Genomic DNA, 26,375 nt, shown 5'->3' on the forward strand with positions numbered 1-26,375 from the left:
TTTTGAAGCCGTTTTACAATATTACAAATTTGATATCTGGATCTTCCTACCCAACATCAAATTTGTATATAAGAGAAATATGGAAGATAGAATGTCTTTTGAAGTCGAATTTGACAAGTGAAGATTATGTGATCAAGAGTATCACTACAAGAATTAAGATATGTCGCAACAACTTTTTCCTTACAACAATAAAATTATTGGGAATAATACACATGTAGCAACGAAATTTTTAAGTGGTTGCAATTTTATAAAATACTTACAACAATTTCTTTCCGTAAATAAAATAAGGAATTGTGGTGTTATGCCATCCTACCACGCCAATAATGAAATAAATTAACATGAAATATATTAAGTTAGTTGCTGAGTTAGTGCCTCTTCGAAAAAAAGTTATGGAGTGAGTGGATATTGTAACCGTATATATCCATGATGCTTATCCACGATGCTTGAACCGTATATATCCTAGTGATACAATTGACATACTTTTCAGCCAATTATTTTCAATTCAATGGTGTAGATCTTTAAATTGTTTATTGACATAGAACTAGTCGTTCTTTAAAATATAAATTACAATGATATCCTATATATATATATATATATATATATATATATATATATATATATATATATATATATATATATATATATATATATATATATATATATATATATATATATATATATATATATATATATATATATATATATACAAGACCACTAATATCCTATTACAATTTTTGGTCATTCAAAATTTATCTCACTATATCCTATTACAATTTTTGTTTATGTTTCATACCAGGTACATTAAAAAATTGGAATTTTTTTTGCAAAGGTATACAGATAAGCTATTATTCAAATCAATTTTTTCTTCAACTAACCCAACAAAATGAAGAAACTGTCATTGTAAATAAATGGCTTGCATTTCAGGTGTCAAGTAGGAGAGAAAGCCAAAGAAATGTGAGGAAAAATATAACAACAATGATCATCATCTTTACAAAATAATTTCAGCATTAGAATCTCAAGATATATTTTTGCGTGGAAGAATCTCAAAATTGTTAGAAACATTGAGAATGAAAAAACGTTGGCAGTAAAATGCAAATAGGAAAGGGCAGAGGACAACTGTGTTTGGCTCACCAAAACCTAAGTTGTTAAGAAATGTTAAGAATTTTTTTTTTTATATATGACATCAATTTTGAAGATGATAAAGGCTTTATTACAACAACATTAGTTGTTAAGAAATGTTTTATACGACACCAATAGAACTGTTCCAATGGCTACGATGATAGTTGTTGAGAAAATATAAGAATTGCCAGCGACACAAAATGACGTTGCCAAACTTTTTGCAATGGCACTTACCGCAACAACATGCAGCAACTATTTCTTTGTTGGAAAAAGTAACTTTGACAACAACTTTAGAATTTTGTCAACGATTTTTGTCGCTGCAAAATATAATTTATTTTGTAGTGCATGACTATCAGAATGAGAGAGAAATTCGACAAGTATTGGAGCGAATATAGTACAGTATTAGCCTTTGGGACTATACTAGATCCAACCAAGAAGCTCAATTTCTTGACGTTTGCATATAAACAAATTGATCTATTATAAGCTAAAGAGAAGTTGGACAATTTCAAGAATAAGTTTTCTAGGTTGTATGAAGGGTATGTTAAAAATGGAAACCATTCTTCTAATGGAAGACATTCACAACAAGCACATTCTTCATACGGAGGAAGAAATTCAAATATGCCTCAGTCATTGTATGCATGTGAAGTAAGTTTATTTGATCAAACTTTCATAATTTCATTACCATGATTTAATATTACATGATTTCTAATCTATTTATTTTCATTTGGTAGGAATTTGAAGAACATGAAAGTCAAACAATTAATGCTGCGGGAACATCTGATCTTGATGATTATTTAGCCGAGCAAAGGCTTCCACCAATGTGTAGTTTTAATGTATTAGCTTTTTGGAAGGAGAGAAGTCGAAGATGTCCCAATCTTGCAAATATTGCTTGTGATATACTAAGCATTCCAATAACCACCGTGGCATCGGAATCTGCTCTTAGCATTGGAGCTAGAGTTTTGAACAAGTATAGAAGCTCTTTGAAAGATGACACAGTTCAAGCTCTCATGTGTACACGTAGTTGGCTGCATGGTTTTGTAGGTATGAAATTTAATTTTAGAATAAAGACTTCTAGATTTTAGAATGGGGCACTAGCTAAACTATATGATATGCTATTATGTGTAGAATATGGTAGTGACAGTGATGAAGATGAAGATATGAAAGAAGTCGTTATTTCAGAAGGAACAAGTGTGTGAAGCTCAACAAAGGTATCACACTTACTAGTTTCTTAAATATAGTAGTTTCTTAAGTATAGTCCTACTTGTTGTCTCACGAGTTATCATTATATTATATAGACATGAGCATGAGCATGTGGTGTTGAATTATTATTATATTTCACTGACTGCATATGATGTAGAATTTTCTTAAATTTCACTTGTTGCATATCTTAGAGTGGTGGTTGTGAGGAAATAGAAGAGGGTGATACAGTATGAATATATACACTTACATTGTCCTATTTTTTTTTTAGAATAATGTATATTCATAATGATACCTCCATGTGATATAAAATATTCTTATGTTTGTCATAATATACTGAATGAGTTTGTGTTACTAATTCACTTACTGTTGCTTAATTGATTATCAAAGTTATTCTTATATTTGGATTTTATGGCTTTGTCAAAATTAATTCACTTATTGTTTATTAACTATACTTAGTTTGTTAACTATACTATACTAGTAACTTTATAAGGAATAATTACTAGTGAAAAAACTATTGTATCAAAGCAGTGAAAAATTAACAATTGAATTATAAGTAAAATTTTGTTCATGTTTAGTCATATACTACTATATTGAGGATATGTTTTACTACTTTACTAACCTAATGATTTTTCATGTAGAAGAAATTAGCAACGTGTAGCTAATGGTGCTTGAATAGAAGTTGGGATTTCAAACTAATGATACTGAGCTAATGCAACTTATGTATTTTTGTTTTGTTTTTGCTGTTACTAATGTTAAATTTTCAATATGTTGTGTATGATGGAAATTTCTAGGGAGTTTGAAAATTTAATTTTCTTTTTAAATGTATTAATTGTCACTGTTGTTAATGTAGACCTTCTGGATTTTCCATACGAACTTTATCCTCTAACTCTATGATGGTACTGATATATTATTAATGGTATTATATTATTATTTCTAAATTAAAAAAATCATTTTTTAATTAAAAAAAATTTAAATAAAAAACGGGTTGGGCCGAAAAACCGTAGTCCGTGAAGGGCCGGGCTTGGTTGTGTCCCGTTTATAAACCAGGCCTTTTAGCCCGGCCCACACAAAGCTCGAGCCCGTCAAGGGCTGGTAGCCCATTTTGCCAGCTATATAGTCCCCTCATACCCTATTAAAAATTTTCATTATTGTTATATCTTTGTACAAGCCTACACATGACTTATCTATACAATCTTCTTGCAATCAACAAGGAACACCACCTTTTGATTTTACAACATAGAGAAAGAATCCTACTTTCTCTTAAACACACTTGTTTGTATAAACTTGGGAAGTAAGCAATATTATTAAGTTACATATAATTTTGAATCAATAGTATGAGTACAGTAGAATTTTGATACACAACAAAATTCCAACAAAGTTTATTCCCTTTCAAATATAACAATTCAAAATATATACTCTAAGTGCTTAAGAACTTATCTCTTGAATAATTTGAAAATAATTCAGAAAGTTCTCGAAATATATGATAATTGATTCAGATGAATTGTCTTGAAAATATTTGAAAGAGGTGGTTTTAACAGAGGAAAATTTTGCAATTTATATTACACATGACAATACTTAGAAAAGTTCATGATCAAATGGAATTATTTTGGAAAAGGTATGATGAAAGTATGCAAGAAAGATGTGTGACAATGTTTCAGAATTTTTCAAATATTCGCAGATGACAATAAGTTGCATTATCAAGATAATCTATTGCTTGATTGTTAACGTTCAAAAATTGAAAAAAAGAATATACTATGACAAAGGATTGCACATGCACTAACAATTGATTGTCATGCTTAAAAAATAGTTTTTTTTTTTGCAGAGATATATGACAATCGATTGCAGCCAAGTGACAATTAATTGTCACCACAAAAATGTTGAAATCAATCCTTTGAAAATCACTTGATCTCGGTCATAATCAACCATTAAAGCTTGACTTGTTTAACTTGACTTGAACATACACATTCTTGACCTTCTTTTTCACATATTTGTCTTCATCAAAATATATCATCAAATAGAAACCTGTCTTCACACTGACCAGTAACTTACTTTTTTAAAAACCATGTTTTTGTCCCTTTTTTAAAAACCACGTTTTTGGTCCCCCATTTTAAAAACCACGTTTTTGGTCCTTTTTTTAAAGTTTTGTTTTGGATTTTAGTCCCTTGACCAATTTGGGCATAACTTTTGATGATGTGACACATGTACTAATGACCTGGAAGATCCAAATTGTCCCATTATATTTCCAAGTAATATTAATTAAAATTTTCCATAAATTAAGAAATTAAAATATTTAAAAACCCAAATTTTGGGTTGGGCCAAAGATCATTTCCTTTCAACAATGGTGAAATGCACATGATAACACTTAATAAAGTGAGTAGTCTTGAACAACATCTCATGAACATCAACCAATCCTTCAAAAACAGGGCAGTCTTTGAGGGCGTGCAAGGCGGGCTACTGCACATGGCCTCAAATTTTTTATGGTTAAAGTATAGGTAAATAGGGCCTCATAAATTATTTGTCAGGTTAAATCTTGATTAAATAGGGCCTCTATTTATTTTTCCATAGGTAAACTATAACTAACCTACACAGGGCCTCCAAATACTTGAGACAACTCTGTTCAAAAAGTTAAACTTATGTCCTTCAAAATCCTACAATCAATCCTTCTCAGCCTAAGTATTTGTTTTTTGTAAACTTTCTAATATAATATAAATTACAAGTCATTCAACTTAATGATATTCTACCACAGATCCTTTATTTGAGATAATAGAGAACTAATGTTCGATTGTATAGGAGTATGATCCCAATTGAGTTCAAACTTCAGAGAGAATCACTGAAAACCCTTCAACATATACTTCAAGTAACAATTAAAAAGAATAATGAAAGTTACAATGGCTAGTCTATTTGCGTTTTCCGACTTGTTCAATGCATCCATTTTTGAAGGAAAATGAAAAAGGATTTTGATTGCAGCAAGGAAATGCATTTACAAGTTATTTTAATACGTTATTAACTTCACAAATATATATCTAGCAAGCAGTAGAAGAAAACATGTTACACTTACAAAACAATAACAATTAAAATGCATCGTAGACAATATATAGTAAAACGTGAATTTAAATCAATCACCAATTTTAGCAACCTACTTAAAAGTCTACCTCTTTTCAGTATCTCCCCCTCTAGTTAAAAAGTTAACAATCTAAACTCAGGCAAAGCATCACCTCTTTTAATTCCTTGAATAACCTCAACATGCTCAATGTTTTCTAATATAAATTTATGTCCCAATTTTTTTGTAAAAACTTATTCCAAAAGAGATGAGATGAAGATACTTTATGAGAATTCCACAACTAAAAAATGCAAATAAATTACATGAAATTGAACCAGTAACAGATTAGATGAAATTTATGATGACTTCAAAAACTGCCATCAAAGAACAATAATGAAATTGTTAAAAGAATGTACAAATCCTAAATGCTTTGAAGAAGTGAAAATAAGAAATAACCCGAGTTTGGAAAAGCTGGCAGAGGAGATAAAATGGGAAAAATGAGGCGAACAACATTACTTGGTTGATCAGTTGCAGAGACGAAGGAGAAAAAGATTGTCGAGAAAATTTCTTTCGCAAATTAATCCACGAGCCCACAAATCTCCCTTTACATTCATTCAAAAACTGAAAAAATCAAACTTCGAAAATCGAAACTCTAATTCCTATTCCCACAAATTCCGACCTTTCTTCCCAGAGTCTTATGCAACAAAAACCAATGATGTTAACTATAATTTGAAAATCGATTTCCAAATTATAGTTAATTAATTTCTCTGCTTCATGGTTAAAAAATAATGTTTTCTCTCTCTAAATTTTAGCTATATATGAAGGTTAGTGAAGGGAGAGAGAAAGAGAGAGTTCAGAAAACGTGTAATGATGAAGTTTGGATGCTGTGCAGCGTAATTTTTTTGGAAATCGAAAATTAACTATAATTTGAAAAAACAGATAACTTCATGTTGAAAATAATTTTAAAGCCCCTACATGTTTGTTAGCATATATCATTTAATGACTAAGTTGATTTTGGACTTCAAAAGCCTCCAAATTAGACACACGTTGTCTCCAAAGTTGAGGGTAAAGATCTAGAGCCATATTATAAATATAGATAAAAATTAGGAAAGAATTTACAAAATTATTTTTCTGTAATAACATTGAAAAAATAAAAAAATAATAATAAAAAAGGAATATTATAAAAAAAATTAATATTTGATTTGAATAGTAAGATAATTTATAATTTGAGAAAAATATATTTTGCTAAAGGATTTCCAGTATAATTTAGGATAACCAGGCTTATTAGGGCTTAGGATGTTCCTTTTTGTTTTTGTTTTTGTTTTTGGAGCCAGAGACAACGGGTACAAGGAGGGATAAGCCACCGTTTCCACTATTCTACGTTTCTCTTTTTCTCCTACACTTCGCGGCTGAGTACAGAACAGCGACAGAAACCGTAGCTACCCCCGCCTCCGTTGACCTCTTTGACCACCACATTCACTCTTCTTCTTCTCTCTAGGTGAGTCAATTTCACATTCCCTCTACTATTATATCAGCTTTACTGTTTATTTTTATTCTATGTTTGCAAAGTTTTGGGAATTGGATTCAATCATGGATGCTAATTGCCGTCAAAGGTGATTTCGTTTTGGAGGTTCATGTAAAAGTGTTGATTGGGCATGTACGTTTTCTCACTTTGATAGCATGTTGGACCCACTAGTTTATGTGTTATAGCATCTGAGTTTTAGGGCATAAATAATTTCCTATCTGTATTAAATATTAATTCAATATGTGAAATTTGGTTCTTAGTTAAGGAAGGTGATATCTTTGAAGTTTGAAGTCTCTATTTTGTTCATGAAACTGTTTCCAATGGTTGAGTATTTTCCCCTTTTCTGTCTTTGCCTGCATTGCGATCATGTCTTGTTCTTTCATGATCTGCTGAATGGTGAGTGAGCGGCTATATGCGCATTCGTGTGTGCCAAGTAGGATGTCTATGCGGATCGATATTGAGAAGTTATACTTTTGGAAAACAAGTGAATGAAAAGTTTGCTTCTTTATCAAGAAAAATGAAATCTACTGTCTTGAGAATAAAAAAAAATCCTCCCAGATTGATTATCTAGAAGTCAATGTCCATTTAAGAAGTTTGAAGTCAAGCTTTATAATCTTGGCCACACTCATTCAGATGAGTTTGGGTCTTAGTAATACATACCAACCAAAGCAATCTTTTCTAACAATTTAAGGAGTGTTTGATTAAACAATTTAATTAGATACTTAGCAAGTTATTTGTATTTGGTTTGGATTCAAAAATTGAATAGCTATTTGTGCTCTCAACATTTGCTTTCACTATAAAAATGGAATTGGAGATGAGAATTGAAAAGGTGACTTGGGTATACTATGTCTAAGTTGTTGTTACCTTAAGATATCTTAAGGAACTTATCAAAATAAGAATATATTTTATGGGCATATCATAAGATATTTTTCTAAGCTTTACTAATACTCACACAAGTAGTTATATAAGTGAGAAAAGCTTCAGAAAAACTCCAAAGAAACTCTTCCTATCTTTAGATGTGACCCTAATGGAGATGTAGGGATAATAACGCGCAATGCTAGTTTCCATTGGTGAAGATGTTAAATAAGAATGGTGGAGACGTAGAAAAGGTACTTGCAAGTTAATTTTTAGCTTAAATTAGGTAAAGAGAGTGAGGACCAAACTATTGAGCAATGATTGTCATACTTGAGGTCTTGTGCCTGTATACTTGAGGTCTTGTGCCTGTAATTATAGGGATACTATGTGTTACAGTTGGGATTTTCTTGCCATGTGATTGGGCTGTTCGATGTGTGTTTTGCTCCATGAGTCTAACTCTACTTCATAAAGGTTGTTGGAGGATTTGAATGATAAAGTATCCATGATTTTGTTACCTTTCTATTTGCTAGCATGTTAGGTTGTAGTTTAGGGTTTAGGGCCATATGGTTTGCATTCATTGAACTGATCACATGCATAAACATATAATATATATATTTATCAGGTAATGATTATTAAATTAACCGATTAAAGTTTAAATGCACTTTTATTCCTCTTATTTTGACAAAAATGAACTTTTAACTCCCTATTTTTAAAACCGGATTTTTTATCCCTTATTTTACAGTTTGAGATTTTTTGGTCCTATCTTTGAGATTTTTTAAGCTCGATTTCACTTAGAGATCCTCAATTCAAGTTGTAAAATAGAAGAACCAGAAATCCGTTTTAGGAAATGAGATTAAAAGTTCATATTGATCAAAATAAAGAGACTAAAATGCATTTAAGCTAATATGATATTATTTCTTCATTTCATTTTTTCTATTAAGAAAATCTTTTACTTTTGGAGTTCTTCTCAAGTTCAATTTAAATGTTGTTGTATTGGACTATCCTAAAACTAAGGATTTTTATAAGGTGGCTAAATTAGCTCTATCTATAAGAGCCGAGTTGGATTGGGTATCTCTGTAAAGCTAATTCAAGTTTTATAGATCCATTGTCAACCCGCTCAATCCAATCCAACCTACTCTGATGTAGTTTGCTTGTGCACAGTGTTTCTGTTTTCATTGCAGAAAACCAAAAAAACCTTGTTGTATTGGGTACCATACTAATTTGGCCTAAAACTCTTCGTATTGGAGCTTCTCTAACCTTTGTTGCTCGAAGTTATTGCAGAGTTAGCTATTTGGTTCACTCATGGATGTCACACCAGAAGCCCAATCTCAATGGGATTTTAGCTGGTTACTCTCTCTTTCTCTAGATTTTATAATTTCAATGAAAAATTTTATTATCTTTTTTGTTACTCATGCTTTTTAGTTTTAACTTTGTCGCAGTGTAGCAATGTGTATGGATGATTATCTGTTTCATATCACTATGGTTTTGAAAAACTACTGATATTTTCAAAATTATTTGAGTTTTGTTTACACTAGTAATCACATCATTGATGGTAGAGTTTTACTATGACATCATGAAAATAAATATATGTACATTGATGTACTACAATTGGGGGAACTCGGAAAAATTTCATGGTTATGAACATTCACTACAAGAGAAAAGCTTGTAATGAAAAAGTGTGAGATTGTGTACCAAAATTATTTACTGTACTGTTCACCACTGCAGTGACCTGGAAGTGGATTTTGGATCTGAAGAGAATGCTTCTATTGTGTATGCTACCATAAGCGTTGACAAGGAAGTGAGTTTTGAAGATTCGGCTTTCTGATTCTGTAGTAGTAGTTTCTCAACTAGCTTTTCATTATTTCTCTGTCTTCTGCAGTTGCAACCTGGTAAAGTAAAACGACTCATGTCAGTTTCAAATGGAAAGCTAATAGTGTGAGTTGTTCATCATTTCCCGTAATGCAATAAATGTTATTTTCTTGAGGTTATATTTTAAAATACATAGTTCTGATATGAGTTTGCGTTGCAATCTATTGCATAAATAGATAAATACTGCAACATGTTTGGTTTAGCTCTAAGGGCATACTGCTGAATCTGTAGCCTTGCTTAATTTTTCCTCATCCTTCTCTTCAGGCACTTTGAGGCAGTAGAAGCCAGATTTCTTCGTGCGTCATTCAGTGCTTTAATGGACGTCGTTACACTAGCAACAAAAACAATTGAAGAATTTGGTCAAGGAATGGAGTTGTGAGAGATCGATCAGCTTCTCTCTTGGTTGTTGCATTATTTAAATGTACTCTATAACTTCAAATGTTAAAATGTACTATTAGTACTTTTTGTATGATTATTTAAGCATGAAGAGTTTTGAATACATGATGGATGATTTAAGCTGTAGCATGGCAGTGTCTGCAAGACTTGTCAATATGGAATGCTTAAACTATTTGTTTTAATCACCATTCTTTACCATCTAATATCAATCATAGACGCATATTATTCTATTTTTGCGAGTTCGTTTTTGAAAGATTTTACAATTGATTATACTAATATTTATTGAATAGTTAAAAAGAAAAATTAAAAGAACAAAATGAGTAAAAATACTACAATCACATTTTATCTATTTATAAAATATTTGTGTACTTAAAAAAAAAAAAAAGAAGCAAGTCCTCTTATTCTTTTTCTCCAAAATTCAATTTCAAACAAAACTAAAATGTTTGTTTCCACAGCAAAATAGCCGCAAACGCACATCGGCCCAAAAGCTAGAATTTTTAGCTTATGTAAATTCAAGGCAGAAAGCCAGAAATGGCTTTGGAGAAGCAGCGGTGTTAAAAAGGAGAGATTCCGCCGCTTTAACACCGTTTCAATTTCTTTATTTTTAGAAAATCGCCGTTTCAGTTACATAAAATACGCGCGTGGTGATATGACGGTTAGAGCGCGTGAAAAAAATCATCCGAAAATAGTAAAATTGATCACTTCACCTAACTCACAGTTAGTTACATTTGAGATTGAGACAAGTTCCACTCTCACTATACAAAACAGAGCGAGCCAGCGCTCAGACTCAGGAGAGCGAGCGAGTGACTCACCTAACCAAAATCACAGTTAGGTTTTTAAAATTTTTACAATTACAACATTTAAAGGTAATTAATTAGAAGCGGCTATGTCTTTATCTGATGAGATATTATTTATTTTAGGAAAGAATATTCAGTTATCTGTGTGATGAGTGAATTAAATATTACTTGTACGCTAACTATCGATAAATCATTCATTCTTATCTTGTTATTATTGCAGACTCTATCGTATTGGTCACGCATCTGAGTTACCAAATTATTCATGGCGGAACTGATAGTGCCTCGTTTGTATAGTTGCTGTAATTGTAGAAATCCCGTTTCACTCCACGATGATATCATTTCCAAGGCTTTTCAGGTACTAACCTAAAACCATCTCGTCTTTTTTACTTTTCTGCCTGGAGAATTAGAGTTGATTTCAAGACAAGAAAACTATTGCAGCTTATGATTTTCAATTGTAATTAAGGTCTAACATGAGAAAACTCTGATTCAATCAAAATATGGTACTACTAGACTTTCTAGACTCCATTTCTAAGGCTAAACATTTACATTTTTAATTTTGTTATGGGTTATTTGAAACATGTTGCTTTTTAATTTCAATCTTGGATTCATGTTTGGATAGTTCTTTTTTCTTTTCTCTAGACTCCATTTCTAATAGATTTTAAACTAGGCTCTGAAACCATCTTAAGAATTGTGGTTAGAACTAACTCAATATTATAAAACCGGCTTGTAATGTGAAGATTGCTCTCACTTTTAAACATATAATTAGACCATATATTGTCTGATGTGAGACTCATTAACAATGAGCTTTTGAGATATAAGATAGTTTGCGTTTGTGGTTTAAGTGTTTGAGTGAGACTCTTTTGGCTGATACTTTGGCTATAATATAATGCATATATTGTGTTATCTGCATATGATGCAAACACTCAATTAGTTGCACAAACCTTTGTATTTAGAAGTTTGTAGCTTATGTTTTGTTGTAAATATCATAATTAAGCAACTATATTTAGAATGAAGGCACTGATATGTGTATTATACTGAGAATCAATGAGGATATGGCAAAGCAATTTTGTTAGAGAATACCGGTGATAGTACCAATTAGGCTGTTAACGTTGAAAACGCGATTTCTATCAAATATTTGTTTATTCAGAAAGTGATTATACTGTAGATGCCTGTTGTTAGTGACTGTCAGGGCGATTTTTATGCATGATTATCATATTTGTGACGATGGTTTTGGTTGAAAACAACATTTTAAAAGTGGATGGAAGAGAATGACACTGTTAAATGTGATTATCAAAACAAACAAAAACTGATGAGATATGTTGAGGAAAGTAGGTGGTTAAGATTTTCAATCTTTAACATCTTTTATTTCTTAAATAAAAATGGTTTTAGGGACACGACAGCAAAATATTACAACAAAGATTGAAGAATTTCAATCCTTACTTACAATATGTTTGTCAGGAAGAAACATTCCCAAGGGATCATTGTTTGTTTTCTCCTTTGGACTTCAAGTTTTTTCCAACTTAGAGTCTTCATTTGTTCTTATTTTTGGAACTTACATTTCCGTGTTATGATTTTATCTTATATAAAAGCTTGCCAGCTAGATCATTTACTGATTTTCTTTTCATAAATTTTCCTACTAGGGAAAAAACGGCCGAGCCTTTCTGTTTTCCCATGCCATGAATGTTGTCACTGGGCCAAAAGAAGACAGGCATCTCTTGACTGGCCTCCACACCGTTGCTGATGTTTACTGCGGTGATTGCCGTGAAGTTCTGGGTTGGAAATACGAAAGAGCTTATGATCCTTCCCAGAAGTACAAAGAAGGAAAGTTCATCCTTGAAAAGTCAAAAATTGTTAAGGAGAACTGGTAGCATTTTCCCTTTTGTCCCCAATCCATTCATTCTATTTGTGTTATAGATTTACTCATGCTTTGGGATGTTCACTATGTACAGGAAGTACTCCCCTTTATCTATTTTAAATTTTGTCATTGCTTATCCAACTTGGTTGTATTTCCTCATGTTATGACTAGAAGTAAAATTGTAATATAAATTGTTTATTCTACTGTTGATAAAATCATTTACTGGTCTATGGATTTCAAGGTTGAAATCATCAAAAAACAGTACTCTGTCCAAGTTATGCCAATTTATGGATTTCTCTTTTGGGAGATGAACATTGCTGACATGAAAAGTTTTGCTTTAGCTTCACTTATGGATTAACATGTTGGCTGAGCTTCAATATTTGAGATTTTGGTTTTGGATGCTTTCATTTCCCTAATGATTAGTGGGTACTTTTGAAGTTCAGCTTTACTTTGTCAACAAACGTGAGCTGCTCATAAGTTACAACATATTTTGTAACAGAAGCCTAAAATGGATTATCTAGTTTTGACAAATAAGAAGAGGAATGGACATAGAGATTTTGGTTTTGGATGCTCCCATTTCTCTATAGCTATGTTTGGGAGTTTGGAGGGGAAGAGAGGGGAGGGCTTTGAAAAATAAGAAGAATTTGGTGAAAAGGATAAAAAGATTTTGGGAAGGAGGGTTTTGGAGGATTTGAGTTTATTCATAACACCAAAAACCCCATAAAATGGGGGAACTCAAAAATTGTATTGAAGGAGGGTTTTGGAGGGTTTTGAAGGGCTTACATAAATTTTCCAAATATCTTTTAGGTTGTTATAGTATTTTAAAAATTAAAAATTTAGTAATTATAATGACTCTTTTATCATTCTAAACAAAATCATTTTTTCAAAAAATGTCAAATATTTTTCTATATTTTTTTAAAATTTTATTTTTGGAAGCCTTCCCCTCCCCTCCCCTCCAAACTCCCAAACATAGCCTATAGGTACTTTTATGTTATTATTTCAGTATCTACCCTTGGCCTATAAAACTGTTAAAGAAACTAGATAGTTGGATAAGGAACTTCATCTGGAGTAGATTTCAACCACCAAGATAGCTACCGTAGCTTGGAAAACATTTGCAGACTTTAAGAGGAAAAAGGCCTATGTATCAGATTAGCCACCGATGCTAATAAATCTACAATACTCAATCTTTGTTGAAAATTCCTAACCTCAATTGATCAGTGGTCTGACTTACGCAGACAGAGATTCCCTAGAGACAAAGCTCCTATTGGCCATCATGTTCAATCATCCATCAGGAATCAAGCAACATCTGAATGATGGAGTTCGAAAACAGGTAATAGTAGATCAGTCTATTTATGGACTGACAACTGGCTAAGTAGTCAGTCGATAGAGAAGCTAAACATTCCTGCTCACCTGCATCAATCTTTGAAGGCTTTGGTTGCTGACCACATTGTAAATGACAAATGAAAAATCCATGATGTTAAGCTAGTCTTGCTAAAGAGGCTTGATATGGAACACCTTCGGTTGGGTCTGGAAGAGCTCGGCCCATTAATCATGTAGTCCTTAAGTAACGCGGAAAAGACTTAGGCGTGAAAGGGCGGGTCACTTGGCGAGAATGTGATATCATCTGGTCTAAAGCTCCTCGGTCATAGATCATAGTAAAATGTGTTCAAGTCACGTATTAAGAGAGTAATTGAACTCATCTAAGTCACACATATTAACTGCATTCTTTATTATGAGGGATGACTCACTCCATTCGCCTCATAGTTAGTCAAAGCCAAGGGTGCGTGGATGAATTCCTAGGTTTCGATATTCTAAGCAATTCTTAGACAAAGTAATCGAGCCTATAAAATATAAATACCCTAACTAAATAGTTCAATAATTCATTCACTCATTTACAAGTTAGAACATAAAGCCCTTTTGTGCATCTCATCGCAAAAATAACCCCTATTGGAATCACCATAAGTACCATGTACAATTTAAAATTGATGTATGGACAAAATTGATGTTACATATTATTAGAGGTAGGTATATGGACTGAGGTCTGCGAACCAGCCTATTTAATCCATGGCCTCATGGATTTTAAACTATTTTTCTTAGCCTATTTAAATTTTGCTCCGTGTTAGTTTGACCATTTAGACCGTGGGTCATATAGGTTTAATTAGTATATTTGTGGGTTCGTTAATCACCGGTCTAAAAATTATTTTTAAAATTAATTGTACTTTTATCTCTTATAATTTTGTCCATGATAAATTTTGGAAATTTCTTTCTCTACCTCCCTCTTTTCTTGGCCACCTTTGGTGAAAAACCCAAAATACCCTCACTTCGGAAATACATTTCCGAAACGTTTTTTTTTCCAAAATTTGTCTTATTTCGGAAATGCACTTCCGAAAACACGAAAAAAAGGTGTTTTCAGAGATGCATTTCCGAAAACACCCCTTTTTTGGGTTTTCGGAGATGCATTTCCGAAAACACCCTTTTTTTGGGTTTTCGAAGATGCATTTCCGAAAACACCTTTTTTTTTTGAGGGGTGTCTTCGTAGATGCATATCCGAAATATTCCAAGACCAAATTGGTCTTGGAATGTTTCGGATATACACTTCCGAAAGAATTCAATAATTATTAAAAAAATTAAAATCAAGGTGAATCAATACAATTAATAGGTATAAGATCAAGGTGAATCAATAAAGTGAAGGTGAATCAATAAAATAAATGTGAATCAAAATTTCCTAAACAATTTTAAAGTTCAAAATTATTTTTAACATATATAAATCAAAAACATTTTAATTCCATAAGTAAATTATTTTTAACTTATATAAATCAAAAACATTTTAATTCCATAAGTAATTTTTTTAAACTAAATAAAAAATTATAACTCATTTTTAATTATGAATCAGAATAGAAATATATAAATATATAATAATAATTATTAATTTTGTAAGTGAAATATATAAATATATAATATATAAATATATAATAATTAATATATAAATATATAATAATTATTATAAATTAAAACACTCATTTTTTTAATTTTTATAATTATTATATAAATATATAAATATATTTATAATTAATATATAATAATTATTATATAAATATATAAATATATAATAATTTTTATAAATATATAATAATTATTATAATTATTATATAAATATATAAATTAAAACACTCATTTTTTTAATTTTTTTTGTAAATACATAATAATTATTATAAATATATAAATAAAAATTATAACTCATTTTGTAAGTGAAATTATTTTAGTTTTTTAATTAAAATTATTTTAAATTTTAAAATATGTATCAGAATAAAAATATATAATAATTATTATTCATAACTCATAAATTATATCAAAATATATAATTATTATTATTCATTACTCATAAATTATATCAAATTTATGATATATGAATAATGAATTAATTAATATCCTAAAATTAATTTTTGGGATTTTTAGATTTTTTTTTTGTTTTTATGCATTTCTGAATTAATAAAAATTCCAATTTTTGAGATTTTTTCGGAAATGCACTTCCGAAGTCTGGAAAAATTTAGAAAAAAAATATTTCGGAAATGCATTTCCGAAGTAGGGGTAAAGTGGGGTTTTCGCTGGGGGTGACCCTCATAGGGAGGTGGGTAAAGAAAAAATCTAAATTTTATTGATAAAAAGTATAATAGTTGAATATATAAATATGTATTAAAAAGTATAAATGTTTGGTTTAAAGTATGTATTAAAATTACTTCGAGTATCCCTTAGAATTTTTGTGGTTACTTATGACTTATAAATTTTAATTTAAAATAATTTCTTGATACTTTTTTATTTTTAAAAGTTGAATTTTGTATTATTATTTTAATTATTTTTTAATAGAAGTAATTTATTTATTTATTTTGCAAAGGCTCACGAGTTTACCCATGGACTAACATGGGCTAGCATATGGACCAACTCGAATAGATTAATATGCAATTTTATGCGGAGCAAGTTAAATGAAAGAGATTAAACTATATATCCAATTCTACATACTAAGTCGTCTCAACTTTTGAGAGGCTATATGTAGGATTATCACGGTTTATCTGTGTCATAATAAATTAGGCCCTATTTTCTAACCGTTTAATCGTGAGAAAATTTTATGAGTTTTTTTAGTTAAGGTCTGTCTATACAAAATTTTAGACCATCTGCAGTAATTAAAATAAAATAACAATTTTTTTTTTAATTTTGGATAAAATATAGTTTAAATATTTTATCATAAATTTTTAAAAAAGTATCTCCTCTTTGCATTAATTTTTTTTAAATATTAAAATTTTAAAAAGATAATTATATTGAATAATTTTTCCCAAGTGACAATAATAACTTAATTAATATGCTCGGTGTATCTTTTGGTCTTTTAACTTACTTTAAGATTTCACTTTAATTCTTTATTTAATAAATATTGTGTATTGGCCATTTAACAACAGTTTCATTAGTCAATTTAATTCTTTCCGTTAAATATTGGAGATAAACGTTAACTTTGACATATGTGGCAATCTAGGAAATATTGTGTTATCTGATGTTTTTTTTGTTTTGAATATTTTGAATTTAGTTGTTTTTGTGTTGAAATATTTTGGTGTCATTTCATTGTGTTTGGCAAAATTGAAACACCAAGAGAAGAACAAGGAAGACAAAGAGAAAGTTTCAGAGGGAAGTTTCTGAACATGTGCTACATAAAAAGCCAAACAATATTTTCTATTACTCTTTGTTTTGAATGCGGAACAGAGAAAAAAGAAATTAGGATTTAAGAGCACCCACGTCAATGAATGCTACACAAAGTTCAATAAATTTATGTCAGAAAAATCAAAATTTTTATTGTATTATTGTTGCAATATTTTTCAAGGGCTGCTTTGTATGACTCCGTAGTAAAACAAGTCAGTTGCACAATTTTGAAGCATACATATAATAAAAAATAAATAATATTAATAGTATATAATTCAACGATAACATTTGAAATAAAATGTATAAAATCTCTTTTATAACTGTAACTTTTATTTTTATATATACTTAAATAGAACACATACGGAAAAGTTTTGGACATGAAAATATTCATAATTAAAAATTATTTTAAATGTTTAGTACATTTTCTACATGTTTAATATATTTTTTACTATTAGTTGTAATGTTTATGAATCTTTCAATGTATTTTTATTTTGCCTTTATTTATTTTTGGATATTTTAATTTATTTTTTATATATGTTGTTTCCTTTTTATTACATTTTGATATAGTTGAATTAATTTGTTTAAATTATATATTTCTATATCAATGTAATATATAAATTTCTAATATATTGTAAGTTTAATGGAACCCATTTTAGAATTTTAGATGAGTGGTATGAATATTTGAAAAATGTAGTTGAGTGGTTTAAGTAATTGAGAAATGTGAAATAATATATTATATTAGGTGGGGTTCATTTACACCACCAAAATGGATGGTATGGATGTGGATGCTCTAAGAAAACACAATAGATTTCACATCAGGGAAGAATGCGTTAGAGAACAACAACAACTCAAAAACCCTCACCAAATCACTGATTCTTTTTCTCAATTAGCTTCTGATTCATACAATCTCAAAGAAACCGAAGAGCGACTAGCACGTGAACACAAAGCGGGTCTTCACCCTCTAATGGTTATTCGCAAACACGTCAATAATTATTTATGTCTATAGGTCGTTGTTTGTTAAGTTGAAAGTTTTGGATTGTTGGTGTATATGTTATTCACCAAAATCTGACTTAATATTTTTGAATGTGAATAATTTTTTATTGTGTCAAACTTAGTGCTTCTTTGAAGATAGTGAAGAAATTAAGTTTTTTAGATTTTTGTTGAGGTTTTAAGTAATATTAGTTTGCTTTTTTATATCATCATGCCTTTCAGAATCTTTCAATTTGACCTTACAGATTATTTTGATATATCACTATGTCTCCTAGGATCTTTCAATTTGACCTTAGATATTATTGTAATTGTTGAAGAGTTTATTGAATCACGTGTTCACTGTATATGGTTGTTTTTCTTTTGAAGTAGATATGTTAAGATTGTTTGGCTTTTAATGTTAGAAATAATTTATTTATGATATTTATAAATCAGCTAAATTACCTTTAAAATCTCTCTTAATTGGTGAATTTGATCTCATGATCTATTTTTTTCTTATAATCAAAGGGATATATTAAAAAGCATTAGGAGTGCTTAACGCAAAAGATACAAAGAAAAGATAAAAAAGAGGGCAAAAACCCCACCCGAATAAAATCAGCCAACAAACCAACATGCCCTCAACTAAAGAAATGTCTCTGATCGACACACCAACCCGACCATGATAAACTAGAATAAATTTTAAAGAAAGTCATAAACCATTCCCAAGAAATGAATTTAATCAACCACATCCCATAAAAGTTAGACAAAGCAATGCCTTTACAAATGATTTCATTCTGAAAATTTCAAAGAATCCAACATAAAATCAACCCGAAGAACCAACACAAATCCATTCGAAAAGATGACTTACAAGAATTATCCAAAAAAGAAAGTCTCTCTAAAATAGTTCCGGCCGAAGAAGTATCATCCATCTGAGGCCAAATAGACAACTTACTCCACCATAATCTAGCAATAGAACAATGAAGGAAAAAGTGAACCAAATCTTCTTCAACCCGACAACACAAAGGAACACCAACAAGTTAGAGGCGATTAAAACTCCACATTTTGCCAACTCCTATTTTGTAGGAAGTCCATTCCAAATCAAACTCAAACAAAAAAGATGGATTCTACTAGGAACCTTAGACTTCCATAAACGAGAAAAAGCTAAAGAAAGAGATTCATCCAATGGCGGCCTCGGAAACTCACAAAACATAAACGCATCATAAACATTACTCATCTTGAAACCGGAGATATTCCTCCACCACACAAAGGAATCTTCGAGAAAGCCGTAGGGCTGAACCAAGAGAAGAAGATTCAATTAATTAATCAATTGTGACGCGGTTGTTTGGTCCTCCACTCCACAAAAAATATTGAGAGACCAAAGCCAATTGTCACCATTTCAACTACCCATTTCCGCCACCTTTGAATGAGGAGCATCCGTCATAAGGAGTAAATCCGAAAAAAGAATTCCAAACGGTATTGTACCCATCCAAACATCAAACCGAAATTCCAAAACTATTCCCATTCCAAGTTTGCAAGAGATAGAAGATTTAAACCAATTAGACGGAGATCCCAAATCCGTGCAATCAATCGAGCAAAGGTCCCTCCACCAAAGAGATAATCTACTCCTCGAATGAAAAGAAGAAGCCTTAAGCATTGCTCTTTGAATATCACCATGCATGCAAGAAATAAAGTTTGTTCATGAAGAGTTCTCCTTGTTCAAAGTGCGCCACTTCCACTTACTGAGAAGCGCTAAATTGAACTTCCCATAATGCTTCACACCAAGCCCCTCCTCTCCTTTTGAAAGACACACTTTATCCCAACTAATACAATTAATCTTTTTCTTGTCTTCTTCACTACCCCAAAGAAAGGACCTTTGAATCGAAATGATTTCCTTGATAATGGTTTTCGGAGCCTTATAAAAGGAGAAGAAAAAAATTGGGATGCTAGACAAAATAGAGTTCAAAAGTACAACCCTCCCACCAATAGAAAGATGTATATTATGCCATCCCCCAATTATCCTTCTTAATATTGAAACTATCGGCCTCCACACATCACATCTTCTAGGATTAATACCAATTGGAATACCAAGAAACACAAACGACAACAATCCAATCTCACAATTAAGAAAGGAGGACCCGACTTGAATAAAACCCGGATCAATTTTAACACTAAAAAGACGACTCTTGTTCAAGTTAATACGCAACCTGAACACAAGTTCAAAACCTCTAAGAATGGCCTTAAACGTCCAAAGATTGTTCCAAGAGTCCTTACCAATCAGAATGGTATCATCGGCGAATTTGAGTATATCAAAATGATTATGTTCATCTAAACTAAATCCTTTAAAGTCACCTAAAGAAGAAGCCAACTTCACCATACCCTTCAAGCCCTCCACAACCAACAAGAAAAGGAAATGAGAAAGAGGATCTCATTGCCTTAACCCCCTAGAAACTGGAAAATTTCCGAGTTAGGCTACCATTAACAAGGATGAATAACTATTGAAAACTAAAGCTTCCATCCACCTTCTCCACTTCGCGCCAAAACACATCCTACGTAATAAATATCTAAGGAACTCCCTAGAGACACAATCATAAGCCTTCTCGAAATCAACCTTTACAATCATGCAACTTCTCTTATTCCTCTTAGAAAAATCCAACAACTCATTGACCACAAGCACCCCATCCAACATATTCCTATTAGGAATAAAGGAAGATTGGCATTTCGAGACAAGTTTGTCCATCACCAACTTCAATCTAGAAGCAAGCAACTTAGCCAAAATCCTATACATACTACCAATTAGACAAATGGGGCAATTATCATCTAACGAGATGTGATTGTCAACCTTAGAAATCAAATCCAAGAAGGAAGCGGTAACCACTTTAGGTAACACGGAAAAAGAATGAAATTCACTAACGAACCCAAAAATTTCCTCTTGTAAAGAAGGCCAACAAACCTTATAAAAAACCATAGAGAAACCATCAGACCTTGGACTTTTATCTCCATCACAATTCTAAATGACCTCCCTTATTTCCTCTTCCAAAAAAGGTAGCTCAAGAGACAAAGCTTCCGAATTTGAAATTGAAGAGAAAGTACTCCATCCAAAAGAGACCGCGAAGACATTGTTTCCTCAAACCTTTTCCCCAAATTCCCATCACTTATTCTTTTACCAACTCAACTTTATTTATCCAACCATTAAGAGTATTCAAACACAAGATTGAATTCCTTCTAACACGAATCTTAATGGCCTTATGAAAGGACTTAGAGTTTGGATCACCTTCCGCAAGCCACAAACACCTAGATTTTTGCCGAAGGATACTTTGTTTGAATCAGAACGAATCCCACACTCTAGAAGAAGTGGACGATATTCTAGCCGCAAGCTCCACCAAATCCAACTAATTATACCCGAAGCAAACAAATAGAGGTTATTCAACTCTTTTATAGCATTCTCCACCTCAAGGTTAAAAAAAAACACCTCCATATTCCACTTTCTCAACTTGCCCCTCAACAACTTAAGTCTCTCCTTAAAAGAGAATATCTCCTTTCCCTGAATCTCAAAAGACCTCCAACTATTCTCCGCATAAGCATATAAATCATCATGTTTTGTCCAACAGTTGAAATATTTGAAGGGCTTAGGACCCCAATCCAATGATCCAATTATAAACCAAATGGGATAATGGTCCGAAAGGTCTCTAGATCCCACCACTCGACTCATGGCCTCCCCGTCCAAACTAAACCAAGTGAACTTCCTACCAATAGGAGAAGGATCAATCACTTCAAAATTCTCTATAAAATCATTAAATTCCTCCAACTCACGTCTATTCACCAAACTATTTAAACCCTTCCATTCATACTCAACTCTAATCGCATTGATATCACCCCCCAAAATCCACTCTCCCACTGGGAATATCCTCTTACAATCCTTCGACCCCATCCATAATCTTCTCTTCTTAACAAGAGAACAAGAGGAATACACATTAATTATATACACCAAGATATCTTTCCAAACACCACATACTCCCATGATCCCTTCTCCCACGAAAGTTTCCCTACCAAGTTCAGCACCAGAAACCGCTGAACCAACTAACAAAGAGTCTTATTTTTAACTTTTTTTTAAGGTTCCACAACCATTGGGTTAAGTGACCGGGTGAAGGTCACCAAACTTAGAAGGTGCATTACCTTTCTCTTTTTTTTTTTCTTTTTTTTCTTTTCCGGAACACTCACTTATATTCATCGGCTTCCCTGCGTAAAGTGTGTGAGAGATGGTGCCGACTGCTGAAATAAACTACTCAATAGCTGTCAGAGAATGAGAATTTAAGGCTAAGACATAATAAAAAATTCAAATCAATTTCCATATGCAGGAGACTTACGGTGTTAAGACGATGCCGATCTTGTGAACTTTTCCAAGTCTCCACAACTAACCACAAATTAATCTATAGCCTAAAACTTTCAAAAATATACTTTTTTTAAGAACTGAAAACAAAACAAAAACAAAAAAAAATTGAAAGAAAACAAAACAAATAAATGATTCCCTCCCCACCACTTAAGACATACATTGTCCTCAATGAAAGAGCATAAATATAAAATAAGAGTGAGAGAAAGGAAAGAACACACCCGAGGAGTCATGGAGGATAAGTGATCACATAAGCAGCCTTTCCCAAAGAGATATCTTCTACATTCTCTTCTTCCAAAGTGGGGATCTCATGGAGTAGCTTTGGGTAATGCCCATTGAACTTGGAATTTATATTAGTGCCTTCGCCTTTTATTCCAGGATCAAAGAAGAATCTTCGATAAGTAAAAGTTTCGAATGGGCATGTGATCTTCTTTTCCACAACCTCGGAGATCAAAAGATTAAGGGGCTGCCTCACTACTTTTGTTTCACCTTCCACTTCAATTGAGACCCTATGCAAAATCATGGACGGGCTAATATCGAGAATGTCGGGCAATGTCGACCCAATCGCCTTCTTATGCTTCTTCAAAACCTGCAAAAGCTTATTTTCGTGATCAAAATCAAGGTTAGAAGAAATTATAACCGGAAGTTTTTCATTCATCTCTAAATAAGCATATTTAAGATTTTCAGGAATTGGTTTCAGCTCAGGGGAATGTGGCTGCTCAATGGAAGGAGTGCTCGGGGCAGCCGGGATGTCAAGAGTATCAGCTGCATGAACAAATTAATCGATAACAACTTCACCTGTAATACATATGTTACCCTGCAAGGCAGCATCAATCTCGGCACATACAACACAAATATTAGTGTTAGTACAATCAGAACATGAGTAAACATCATCAAAATCAGACAGTGATGGAAAATCAGATGCAAGCAAATCAGTACAAGTATCATCAACAGTTTCAGAAAGCAACTCTATTTGAAAAACAGAATGCTCTTCCAAGGGTTGTTGGTTTGATCCTTGAGCTTGCTGCATGGTATTCAATAAAGTGGCAAGTTGTCCAATTTGTGTTTGCAAAGTATGAAGAGTAGAATCTATTTGTTGTTGATACTGAAGATTATTTGCAGCCATTTCTTTGACAATATCCTCTAGTGAAGGTTCGGAAGGTGCACAACACATAAACTCAAATTCATTCAGATGCTTATGCGGATCCTCACCTGCAAAACCATTAAACCTAGGCAACGAATGTATTAAACCAGATTTCTATTCAAAAGGTACATCAACATCAGGATACTCAATGCATAAGTTCGCATCAGGGGCAGCCAACTGCCTTAAGGTTCTTTGTTCAGCCATGTTATCAACAAACACAGAAATACCAACTATGTCCCAAACAGGCAGAAACAAATAGAAAGAAGCAAAACTATTAAAATAAATTCATAAAAATATAAAAACACTAAATTTAATCTAATTAAGACAAATAAGAATTTTGGGAATTTTTTTGGATTTTTTCGACTCTATGAAAACAGTAAAAAATTCATTAAAAATAGAAAATTTCCAAAAACAGATTATCGATCAGACTCAATTTCCAAAAAAAAAAAAAAAAGTTTTTTCGACTCAAAAAGGCGTTATGGCCGAAACCGCGAGGAACCTATGGCCTAAACGCACAAACACTAAACCTAAGACTCTAAAATCAGTTAATAACGACAAGAATCCCCGGCAACGACGCCAATTTGATCCGCTGTCGCGCACGGATCAAAAACGAGTATTTTGTAAAATGGTAGTTTAGCGGTAACGACAACTCGAATATCGTTCTCACAAGGATTCTCGTTGATTATTAACCAAAGGTAAATCGATTTAGGGGGGGTTTGTTTTAGATTTCGATTAAACAAAATAGTGAAAATAAGTGATTATCAAAATAAGCTGAAATGATTAATCTACTATTTTGGCTTCCTAACTTATCATCGATCCAAATAATTTCCAACTCACAAGCGGATTCTATTCCCTTTTCGATTATAAAAACAATTATACAAGCACAATTGAAATTATGTGATGTATGTTCCTAATTCCCGAATTAAGCAAACGGATTATATATAGCAATCGTGAATTAAGCAAACACGACAAACATACGCGGATTAAGCAAACGCGATTAAAGTATAGGAACATGCAACCATCGAAATAAATCAATCTAACCTTTGATAATATCGAATTAAGCAAACAACATATCAAAGATTAGAATTGAAAGGAAATAGATTAATTGGAAAATATAAGAACCTCAAAGTATCGGCGGAAACCGTTTACAGCAGATTAACCTCTAGGAATTAGTTCTTCATGATCAAACGTACAAGCTCTTCCAAAAATGTGAAATGGTGATCCCTCGTGAACAGTACCGCGGCTGCTACCCTAAGGGGAAAGAGTGCAACCCGTTTTACAATCTAACTGGGTCAAACATACGACCCAGGCCCAAAACTAAATGACCCGAAACTTAACTAAAACTAGTGCTGCAACTTCAACGAATTTTCTGGCCCTTCTACAGTCCGATTCTGACTTCGGCTCCGACATAAGAATTGTAGCTCTTTCTCTTTGCTTTCCGGCGATTTTTAGAACGCCTCAATCGGACTCCTGGAACTCTAGATATGATCGTTTTCGTGCAGACTGTTAAAGCTGAAAATTAAATACGAAAATCAAATAACAATAAAAATAAATTAAAATATAAAAACATTATAAAATACAAAAATAAGACAAGCAAACCATGGAAATGTATAAGTACAACCGTAGAGGAATGTGCATCAAAATGCACTGATCAAGAGGCAGCCATGAATGTTGCATTAACGGCAGTGGAGAAGACAACTATGATCGAGAAAGCACACAACGCAATTCTGTTGAGCCTTGGTGATAAGGTTCTACGACAGGTATCAAATGAGACGACGCCATCAGGGTTATGAGAGAAACTTGAAAGTTTGCATATGACCAAATCGCTGGTAAATCGACTATACCTAAAGCAGGCTTTGTATTCATTCAAGATGATTGAAGACAAAGTGTTGGCTGAGCAGTTGGATATGTTCAACAAGATGATTCTTGATCTTGAAAATATTGATGTGAAGATCGATGATGAAGATCAAGCGCTGTTACTATTGTGCACTTTGCCTCGATCACATGCTCATTTCAAAGAAACTCTCTTGTATGGAAGGGAGTCCCTGACCTTTGAAGAAGTTCAATCAGCCCTATATTCAAAGACCTGAACAAACGAAAGGAGAATAAACCTTCGACTGTTGGTAAATGTCATACCCCAAAATTGCCCATCCTATTTCTCTTGTTCGAATTCAAATCAAAGTTCAAGGCTCCAAGACACACTCTCCTAAACAAAGGTTCAAGAAACTAGGGTTTTTGTTGTTCTGAGAAAATCAATGGATCAAAAGCTCCAATAAATTTCATATGGTCTATGATACTCCACACTACCTCCATGACAAATTTCAGGTCTCAATTCAAAAGATTGACCACTCAATTGCTCAGAAAGTCAACAGTCGACTGATTTAACCTAAACGTCAACTGTGGTCAAAGTACAGTCAAAACTCCTGACTTTTTGTCAACATCCTTATTTTGAAGTATCATTCACCATTTGATCAAGAATTGATCATGGTTCATGAAGAAAAGATCAGAAATCAACAAATCCAAAAGCTTCTAAATTAGG

General features: G+C 32.2%; 2 protein-coding genes across 4 annotated transcripts; both read left to right on the forward strand.

Annotated features, from left to right (window-relative positions):
• Positions 1–6,635: 6,635 nt before the first annotated feature.
• LOC131661279 (uncharacterized) lies at positions 6,636–10,244 on the forward strand. 2 transcript variants are annotated; one of them, XM_058930754.1, is made up of 5 exons: positions 6,636–6,857; positions 9,012–9,085; positions 9,465–9,537; positions 9,619–9,674; positions 9,873–10,244. In XM_058930754.1, the coding sequence occupies exons 2-5, from the start codon at positions 9,042–9,044 to the stop codon at positions 9,985–9,987; spliced, it is 288 nt and encodes a 95-aa protein (XP_058786737.1). In that variant the 5' UTR covers positions 6,636–6,857; positions 9,012–9,041; the 3' UTR covers positions 9,988–10,244. The 2 variants fall into 2 exon arrangements, with proteins under 2 accessions (XP_058786737.1, XP_058786736.1); XM_058930753.1 differs by having other exon boundaries at positions 6,639–6,857; positions 9,021–9,085.
• A 476-nt stretch (positions 10,245–10,720) lies between these two features.
• Positions 10,721–12,884, forward strand: LOC131661278 (protein yippee-like At4g27745). 2 transcript variants are annotated; one of them, XM_058930752.1, is made up of 3 exons: positions 10,721–10,870; positions 11,022–11,156; positions 12,442–12,884. In XM_058930752.1, exons 2-3 carry the CDS (start codon positions 11,064–11,066, stop codon positions 12,667–12,669), a joined length of 321 nt encoding a protein of 106 aa, XP_058786735.1. In that variant the 5' UTR covers positions 10,721–10,870; positions 11,022–11,063; the 3' UTR covers positions 12,670–12,884. The 2 variants fall into 2 exon arrangements, with proteins under 2 accessions (XP_058786735.1, XP_058786734.1); XM_058930751.1 differs by lacking the exon at positions 10,721–10,870 and having other exon boundaries at positions 10,950–11,156.
• Positions 12,885–26,375: the final 13,491 nt, after the last annotated feature.

The sequence above is a fragment of the Vicia villosa genome, linkage group LG3 (genome assembly GCF_029867415.1).
Source record: "Vicia villosa cultivar HV-30 ecotype Madison, WI linkage group LG3, Vvil1.0, whole genome shotgun sequence".
Taxonomy (NCBI): domain Eukaryota; kingdom Viridiplantae; phylum Streptophyta; class Magnoliopsida; order Fabales; family Fabaceae; genus Vicia; species Vicia villosa.

What these genes read in the sequence shown, in the direction of transcription:
- LOC131661278 (XM_058930752.1), top strand. Translation starts at nt 11,064, where the DNA reads ATGGCGGAACTGATAGTGCCTCGTTTGTATAGTTGCTGTAATTGTAGA. An exon ending in TCATTTCCAAGGCTTTTCAG is followed by an intron (nt 11,157 to 12,441) that starts GTACTAACCTAA and finishes TTTTCCTACTAG; the next exon opens with GGAAAAAACGGCCGAGCCTT.
- LOC131661279 (XM_058930754.1), top strand. Translation starts at nt 9,042, where the DNA reads ATGGATGTCACACCAGAAGCCCAATCTCAATGGGATTTTAGCTG. An exon ending in TCTCAATGGGATTTTAGCTG is followed by an intron (nt 9,086 to 9,464) that starts GTTACTCTCTCT and finishes TCACCACTGCAG; the next exon opens with TGACCTGGAAGTGGATTTTG. An exon ending in TCAAATGGAAAGCTAATAGT is followed by an intron (nt 9,675 to 9,872) that starts GTGAGTTGTTCA and finishes CCTTCTCTTCAG; the next exon opens with GCACTTTGAGGCAGTAGAAG.